Raw genomic sequence first — 8,833 nt, forward strand, 5'->3', positions numbered from 1 at the left:
GAGGGGGCAGCCACGTGACAATGTCAGGCTCCGCCTTCCCGCCTTGGTTGGTTATGGGCGTGAAGGCTCGCTAGAGACGTAAACACCTCCAAGTGGATAGAGTGGGTTAGCCTGGCCTGGCCATTTTATTGTCTGGGCTGTACCGGGAAAAGGGTGCGGTGGCTTCCTTGAAGTGTGAAAGACGAGAAAAAGGTGACGTCAAAAGAGTTCAAGCTGAGGCATCCCAGTGGTGGGTGGCCGGGTGGACCCACCCTTGTAAAGGGCGAAAAATGGGAGACGCTGAGGGAGGGGCCTCGGGGGGAGGGGCGATAACATGGCGGATTCCGGAACGCCGGCTGGCGTTGCGGCCTCTGCGCAGGGGCGGAGTGATTAGGTCATAGAGCGGCTCCCAGCATACTCTGCGGCGGAGGAGGCGGTCCAGGCTATAAAACCGGCTGCCGGGACGCCGCCGGCACCTCATTCATTTCCACCGGTCTTTTGTCGGTAGCACCGGTTCTTGTCATCGCCGTCCGTCCGCCTCTGCCGCCTCCGCAAGGCTTTGCTGTCGCCACTTCCAGCGACTCGCCGCGCTCGATTTTCTCCGCTTCGCTTCCCGCCAACCGCAACCATTGACGCCATGTCGGGTTATTCGAGTGACCGAGACCGCGGCCGGGATCGAGGGCGAGTGTGGGAACCGACCTGTCAGGCCCGGCGGGTGGGGGATGGGAGGCCGATGAGGGTTGTGGGGGGCGGGGTGGCGGTGGAAACTCGCCTTCTTCAGCCTATCCTTGGGCCTCCTCCATTGAAGAAGGTTTGCGCCATTTTGATATTTGTCCAAAACCGGGAGTTTCCTGTTAACGACTCTCAAGAACGCCTTTTGTGTGGGAGGGGGGCATCGCGGTCTCGATGATTTAGCAGCTGTTGGGAGAATTTCGAGGATCGTATTTTTAGGGAAGGAAAGCGCAGTGCTTCGAGGCAAAGTCGCCGCTCTTAGGTGCAACCTGTCGGGAGGAGTTTTAGGGGCCTCAGGGATTCTGTGGGTGCCGAGGGGGCCGCCTCCGAAGCCGTTAATGCGGCGAGGGCAGGAGGTATCTCGGGAGTCGGCCATGTGGCTGAGCCGTGGGTAGAAAATGCCGGCGGCGGACATGGCGGCGGCGCCTTTGTTACCCCGCCCGGCGGAGGAGCTCAAAATGGCAGCGTCGAGAAAATGTGGCGCAGAGAGAAATGCGAGACAAAGGGGGAAGCGCCGCCCCAGCGGGAACGCCGCCCGGCCGACTCCGCCCGGGTCGGGACTCCTCCCCCGGTAGTCTCCAGCTCCTCCTCCTCTTTTTCTTTGCGTTATATAATTTCGCTTTCTCGGTCGGGAGTCCTGCGGGATCCCCCCAACTCGATTGGCTTGCGTGACTGTTTCCGAGACCACCTTCCTTGTTCTGCTTTCACTGCCTGTGTTGTTCCGTTATCCATTAAAACCGAAGCTCTGTTGCTCTAGGATGGCTGGTAAATAGCGTCACTATTAAGCTGCTTTCTTCTTTCTTTATTGTCGTTCTTAAACATTTAATTTTTAGTGTTGTGGAAAAGATTAGTAGCCACCAGCTGTTGTCTATCCTTGTAATCGGAACTAGTGTTCGGGCAGCCAGTTTCCGACCTGGTAAAATCTCGGGCTGTTGATTTGGCTTCAGTGGTGTGGACTTAGCACAACGCGAAATGAGGGAGATGCGGTGCTTATTGTGGCTTTTGAAAGAATCGCTAAGGACAGCTGGGTCTTCCATCTCCAGTCTTTCATTGATCTTTAGCATATGCCCAGGGATGGTAAGTAAGTCTGTACGTGTTTGAAAATGTAACTTTTTTTTTTTTTAATTTTAGGTTTGGTGCCCCTCGATTTGGAGGAAGTAGGGCAGGGCCCTTATCTGGAAAGAAGTTTGGAAACCCTGGGGAGAAACTGGTTAAAAAGAAGTGGAATCTTGATGAGCTGCCCAAATTTGAGAAGAATTTTTATCAGGAGCACCCTGATTTGGCTAGGCGTACAGCAGTGAGTAATTTTATGTGGCTTCTTCAGGCTATAACTCATTAGCTTTTCAGTGAATCAGAATCTGACTAGAAATTTTTTGCAAATTTTGGGAAACTCATGTTTTCCAAGTAAGTAGTTGGGGAAGAGGTGTTACTCACTTTTGGAGAGGTGGGACGTTGACTTTTACGTGGAAGAGTTGAGTGTAACATAATAGGTGGTTCTTGTACTACATGCAGTTTTCTGTATGGATCCAAATTTTTGAAGATCATCTTAAAGTAGATAATTATAAATTCAGGGCCTTATTTTTAGTTAGTGGGAGTTATGAGACTTCACTGGATTATTATGATTTGTTTTGTAGCAAGAGGTAGAGACGTACAGAAGAAGCAAGGAAATTACAGTCAGAGGTCACAACTGTCCAAAGCCAGTCCTGAATTTTTACGAAGCAAACTTCCCTGGTAAGTGCTAGTTTTCCCCACTTTGTTTTTCTTTTTAATTTTTTCTTGGCATTACTGATTTTTAATTGCTGTCAATAATTACAGCAAACGTCATGGATGTGATTGCAAGGCAGAACTTTACTGAACCCACAGCTATTCAAGCTCAGGGATGGCCAGTTGCTCTAAGTGGATTGGATATGGTTGGGGTAGCACAAACTGGATCTGGGAAGACGTTGTCTGTAAGTTTGGGAGAACTTTCGAGTTATGTGACATGTGCTAGAGAAAATTGGTTGGGAATTAAACTAGAAGTATTTGAATATAACTTCTGTTGTTTGCTTTCTCCCTGAACAGTATTTGCTGCCTGCCATTGTCCACATCAATCATCAGCCATTTCTAGAGAGAGGTGATGGGCCTATTGTAAGTTTACATATATATTCTATGAGTTTTTGGTTAGAAGTGTAGAAATTTGTGGAATGTATAGCAAAAGTCAATTTGTGCTGGTTTTATAGAGAGATATTAGTGATCTTATCCAATTTACCTAGAGACAAAGTTGCTTTGGGTATTGACAGAGTAAGTCATCTGCCAGTGTGTAGCACTAGTAAGTTGTCACTCTAAAACTAGGATCCAGGACTCTGGTAAAGGTGTTCCACTTTTTCTTTCCATAGTGCTTGGTGCTGGCACCAACTCGGGAACTGGCCCAACAAGTACAGCAAGTAGCTGCTGAATACTGTAGAGCATGTCGCTTGAAGTCCACTTGTATTTATGGTGGTGCTCCCAAGGGACCACAGATACGTGATTTGGAGAGAGGTATGTAACAAGGTTTATTATTTGTCACTGGTGGTGCTGAAAGTTTTAAATGTCATGGTTGCATTTGTGTGTTTAATTGAAGGTGTGGAAATCTGTATTGCAACACCTGGAAGACTGATTGACTTTTTAGAATGTGGGAAAACCAATTTAAGAAGAACCACTTACCTTGTCCTTGATGAAGCAGATAGAATGCTTGATATGGGATTCGAACCCCAAATAAGGAAGATTGTGGATCAGATAAGAGTAAGTGCCCTTCAAATGTGTTCTCTTCAAATTTAGCTCTAAATCCATTCTTAGAATACAATGCTTTTTTTAAATCCAAAAATCTTTAGCCTGATAGGCAAACCCTAATGTGGAGTGCTACTTGGCCAAAAGAAGTAAGACAGCTTGCTGAAGATTTCTTGAAAGACTATATTCACATAAACATTGGTGCACTAGAACTGAGTGCAAATCACAACATTCTTCAGATTGTGGATGTGTGTCATGATGTAGAAAAGGATGAAAAGTAAGTTTGACTATAAAAACTTTATAAATTGTTTCAAATGTTCTCTTAAAAGTGACTTTCAGTTGGGTGTAATCTGAATGATAACTTGAAATTAGTCTGTCAGTCATTCTGAAAATTGTTTTGCTTCTTTCATTCAGGTACTTGTTGGCTATCACCGTTTTAGTATAGCACTCTTATAGTAAAAAGACTCCTGTGGTTTATTTAAGGACCAAAGGTAGAACTGAAAGGTTAAGCAGGTGTTTTCTTTTTAATTTGTAGCCATGTAGATTAAAGTTAGTGTTTTGCTCATCATAACCGTGGACTTCTTTTAGAATTCACAATTTTTTGTTTCCTTCAAGGCTTATTCGTTTAATGGAAGAGATCATGAGTGAGAAGGAGAATAAAACCATTGTTTTTGTTGAAACCAAAAGAAGATGTGATGAACTCACTAGAAAAATGAGGAGAGATGGGTATGTGGACTCCTTCCATTGAAGCAGATATTTATTAGAGCTGAGTGTAGGGGAAGGGCAAACTTTAATCGGTGGTAGATTTGCATTTCAAAGGTAGGAATAATCTGGTAGTATAGGTAAGACTGTATATACATTACTTCAGGCAAAATTAAAAGGGTCTGTGACCAAAAATGGTTTATCGGTTGATTAAAATCTATGAGGTTTTAAATGAGATTACTAACGTAACTTTCCTTTAATTTAGGTGGCCTGCCATGGGTATCCATGGTGACAAGAGTCAACAGGAACGTGACTGGGTTCTAAATGGTAAGTATTTCAAGTGAAGTCCCTCTCCCCCCCAAAAAAAACCTAAAATTCCATTCACGTCAGTAATTATATATGTGCCTTTTTTTTTTTTTTTTTTTTTTTGCAGAATTCAAACATGGAAAGGCTCCTATTCTGATTGCTACAGATGTGGCCTCCAGAGGGCTAGGTTAGTACAAACTCGAATTCATGGCTTGGTTTGTCAGAAGATCTCCATATAATTTTTTTAAAGAAAGTTTATTGCTTTCTTTAACCTCTGCATTTTTTCTAAGTTTTTTTCATATAAAGGTGCAGTCTTTGTGGCAAGGCCTAGGCATGACAATCGGAGGACTCGAGGGGGATGGAGGACTAGTGATCGGCTGGCTGCTTCCAGTCGATTAGAGAGGTGAAAAGCTGAAAGTGTGCCAGTAATCTTCAAAAGGCAGAACATACCACCTCTGCCCCGTAAACTGTTCTCTCCGGGGGAAAAAAATGGAAGTTATCCTCACAGTTCACTGCCGTGGTATTTATTCTGTCCCATGCTTTGCATGATTGCCATGGTACAGCATTGTTTCAAACTGTTTATTGTGATCTGTGGGTCTTTGAGTTTCAGTGAGTTTGCTGAAATGTCGAAGAAATATTTCCAAACTTCAATGTTCAATGAAATTTTTGTTCAAGTTTGAAATGGAGAGAGCAGCTTTAAAAGGTACTAAGCCTTTTACAAATTGGTGAGTACTGGCACATAAAATCTAGAGCAGGAGCAACTTCTCACACTTAGTCAGTGGGAAAAGAAAGCAGTGCTTTGAAAGTTCCTCCCTCACCTGCACAGTAGTCGTCATGTCGAGACCTGCCAGAGAGAGACACATTCTCAAGTGAATCCTGGCTTCTTGGAAGCGCTTGCCTAGACGAGACACAGTGCATAAAAACAACTTTTGGGGGACAGGTATGTTTTTCTTGCAGCTGCGGTTGTAAGGTCTTGGCAAGACAAGCAGTGTGGCCAGAATTTTGAACTTCTGATAAGTGTGTAATGCAAAGGACCGTGTATATTTTTGTTGAAAGGTCCTCAAAACGAGAGCACATGAGGAGGTTGCTGTGAACCTTTAATAGTGGCCCTACTGCGCAGAAGCATTCAGATGTCACTTGATGATCTGTAAGGGGATTGTTAATTTGGGAATGTGTTAGGGAATACACACGTCCTTTTGACAGGCTCCATCATTGGGTGGGTAATGAGGCATAAGGATGACGTGTGCTTTTTCTTTTTTTCTCCCCCCTCCCCCCCCCCACCCAACCTCAATGGTATTCCTACAGGGAATGGATAACCATTTTAACTGTATTTTTTGCAGCCCATACCTTCTTGGGAATACAATTGTCTAACTTTTTATTTTTGGTCTGGCTGTTGTGGTGTGCAAAACTCCGTACATTGCTATTTTGCCACACTGCAACACCTTACAGATGTGGAAGATGTGAAATTTGTCATCAATTATGACTACCCTAACTCCTCAGAGGATTATATTCATCGAATTGGAAGAACTGCTCGCAGTACCAAAACAGGCACAGCATACACTTTCTTTACACCTAATAACATAAAGCAAGTGAGCGACCTTATCTCTGTGCTTCGTGAAGCTAATCAAGCAATTAATCCCAAATTGCTTCAGTTGGTCGAAGACAGAGGTTCAGGTAAGACCAACCTTTGATAAGAAATGTCGGTGGTTTGGGGTCACCTAATTGCCTACAAATCAATTTTAAATGGTATTGGCGGGTGAGTAAAATCTTCAGTGAAGAATGGAGTTGAAAAAATACTTCACAGATAGACCTAATTCTTTTGTTAGTAATGATTTATGCCATGGAAATAATCAAGTCTGCAATTTTTTTCTTGACAGGTCGTTCCAGGGGTAGAGGAGGCATGAAGGATGACCGTCGGGACAGATACTCTGCGGGCAAAAGGGGTGGATTTAATACATTTAGAGACAGGGAAAATTATGACCGAGGTTATTCTAGTCTGCTTAAGAGAGATTTTGGGGCAAAAACTCAAAATGGTGTTTACAGTGCTGCAAATTACACCAATGGGAGCTTTGGAAGTAATTTTGTGTCTGCTGGTATACAGACCAGTTTTAGGACTGGTAATCCAACAGGGACTTACCAGAATGGTTATGATAGCACTCAGCAATATGGAAGTAATGTTGCAAATATGCACAATGGTATGAACCAACAGGCATATGCATATCCTGCTACTGCAGCTGCGCCTATGATTGGTTATCCAATGCCAACAGGATATTCTCAATAAGACTTTAGAAGTATATGTAAATGTCTGTTTTTCATAATTGCTCTTTATATCGTGTGTTATCAGACAAGATAGTTATTTAAGAAACATGGGAAATGCAGAAATGACTGCAGTGCAGCAGTAATTATGGTGCACTTTTTCGCTATTTAAGTTGGATATTTCTCTACATTCCTGAAACAATTTTTAGGTTTTTTTTGTACTAGAAAATGCAGGCAGTGTTTTCACAAAAGTAAATGTACAGTGATTTGAAATACAATAAATGAAGGCAATGCATGGCCTTCCAATAAAAAATATTTGAAGACTGAATTAAGTGGAAATGGTACTTTATTTTACATATATAATATCATGTAAAACTTGGCTTAGATGGTCTTTTTTTAATCATAAAAACTTAAATTGAGTGCTCCTTTCTATAGTTTCGTTTTGGGAAGTGGGAAGATCAGAAGGCCCTTCTTCCTGTGATCTATTCCTATTTTAAGGATTAAAATGCGATTGATTTAGGTTGATTAACAATTCTAGGCTAGATTGCGTAAAAGCTCTTTACTTCTCAACATCAGGTGAGTCATTTAATAGTCTCCTAAGAGTGGTGAAATGAGATACTAAAACATACAGGAAATAACTATAGCCCCACCCTCAGACTGCTTAGTGTGAGAACACAGATGACTTGTTCCTTTTGCAAAATTTATAATTAGAGAACTCTCCAAATAACTTATTTTTGAAGAGATTATATTTGTGCTCCTGGCCATGTTATGAATTAACTGAAATACTGAACGAAGCTGAAAAGACTACACCCTTGAAAAGATGGTTGGCCAAGAGCTAAGTTTGAATTTGTTTTCAGTGTTAGTGTAGGTAGTATAGAGAGATGCTCGTTTCACAGGCTTCCTGGGACTCTTTAACTGTAGTCACACTGGGAGTCATGAATGTCCAGTAATTCAGGGAACTCAAAATGTAAGGTGTATTTATGTTCAAATGAACATTAGGAAAATCCTCGAAATTAACGGTTAACCTAGAGGAAAGCCATGTTACCAAAAGCACGGAGACTACGATATAGGTCCTTCTGTTAGGGTCAACGTGGGTTTATTGCTAAAAAGATCCAGTGGGTAGCTTTAGGTTTAACTTTGGCTCACCAACCTTACTTCTAGCCATCACTGAAAGGAAGTATTAAGACCTGAATGTCTTCCCAGCAGCTCTGGTGTGTGTGTTTTTGCAAGAAGAGAAAAGGTCTTTATGAGACTGCATTTAAATACTGGTTATTAAAGTGAGGCTTTAATTGGTGTTAATGCCTTATGTCTAAAATGTAAGACTGAACTAGAATTTTCCTGGGGCAGGATAATGAGTGGTATTTTTAGGACTAATACATTGAAAACTGGTTCAGGCTCTAGTAATTGAACAGTTTTCAATAGCATGATTAGTCAAATTCATTATGACTTTTAACTTACAAGAAGCTTTTGGGGTAGGTTGGAGTATTTATTACATTTTCTGTTCAGTGTCTAACGTGGGCCTTTTATTTTGTAAACACTTAAATGATTGTGGGGCTGTGGAAAATATTTAACTCTTTACCTTTTGAAGTAAGTTTTAAAAGACAGTCCACTTTTTAGCATGTGTGTTGTGTCCAGCCTGTGGTTGTCTTAACTAATAAATGTGATTTTTCTCCCCGTTCTCTCTTTTATTTATTTGCGTTTAGGCCTCTCGTGTGTTTCCGGGGTGTGGAAAACACACAAATGTTACCCATCTTTGCAGTTAATATAATTGCTTTCCAGCAATACCGTTTTACTAGCATCTTTTTTTAAACAAATTTTCACATGTTCTGTATGGAATGATTTTTTGAATGTGTCCAACACCACCTTAAATGTGATGAATTTTAACTTCCTATATTCTGTTCATTGCTAAGCTGCTACCCTTTACATAAACTGTCTCTTCCAAGTGTTAAAATGGAGCTGTAAAGCCAGAAGTCTGCTCCGTAGTCCTGGATCTCCGTTTTAAGCAGGTTTTCTCAAGTTATTTTTTATTTTTTATTTTTTTCCAAGTTATTTTTGAAGGGCCTTTTAGAAGGGTACTCTGGTAGACACAACTCTGTTAAACGAGTGGTTCGTT

At 41.9% G+C, this 8,833-nt stretch overlaps 1 protein-coding gene across 1 annotated transcript; it reads left to right on the plus strand.

Annotated features, from left to right (window-relative positions):
- The first annotated feature begins 419 nt into the window (after nucleotides 1-419).
- On the plus strand, nucleotides 420-7,048 carry DDX5 (DEAD-box helicase 5). The gene is made up of 13 exons (XM_024760754.1): nucleotides 420-660; nucleotides 1,843-2,008; nucleotides 2,346-2,442; nucleotides 2,527-2,660; nucleotides 2,773-2,838; nucleotides 3,087-3,228; nucleotides 3,311-3,471; nucleotides 3,561-3,733; nucleotides 4,072-4,182; nucleotides 4,424-4,485; nucleotides 4,592-4,651; nucleotides 5,914-6,138; nucleotides 6,342-7,048. The coding sequence occupies exons 1-13, from the start codon at nucleotides 617-619 to the stop codon at nucleotides 6,743-6,745; spliced, it is 1,845 nt and encodes a 614-aa protein (XP_024616522.1). The 5' UTR covers nucleotides 420-616; the 3' UTR covers nucleotides 6,746-7,048.
- Nucleotides 7,049-8,833: the final 1,785 nt, after the last annotated feature.

The sequence above is a fragment of the Neophocaena asiaeorientalis genome, unplaced genomic scaffold (genome assembly GCF_003031525.2).
Source record: "Neophocaena asiaeorientalis asiaeorientalis breed wild unplaced genomic scaffold, Neophocaena_asiaeorientalis_V1.1 scaffold30, whole genome shotgun sequence".
Taxonomy (NCBI): Eukaryota; Metazoa; Chordata; class Mammalia; order Artiodactyla; family Phocoenidae; genus Neophocaena; species Neophocaena asiaeorientalis.

Coding starts and splice junctions, on each gene's coding strand:
- DDX5 (XM_024760754.1), top strand. CDS start 617: ATGTCGGGTTATTCGAGTGACCGAGACCGCGGCCGGGATCGAGG. Junction 4,652..5,913: donor TGTGGCCTCCAGAGGGCTAG/GTTAGTACAAAC, acceptor AACACCTTACAG/ATGTGGAAGATGTGAAATTT. Junction 6,139..6,341: donor GGTCGAAGACAGAGGTTCAG/GTAAGACCAACC, acceptor TTTTCTTGACAG/GTCGTTCCAGGGGTAGAGGA.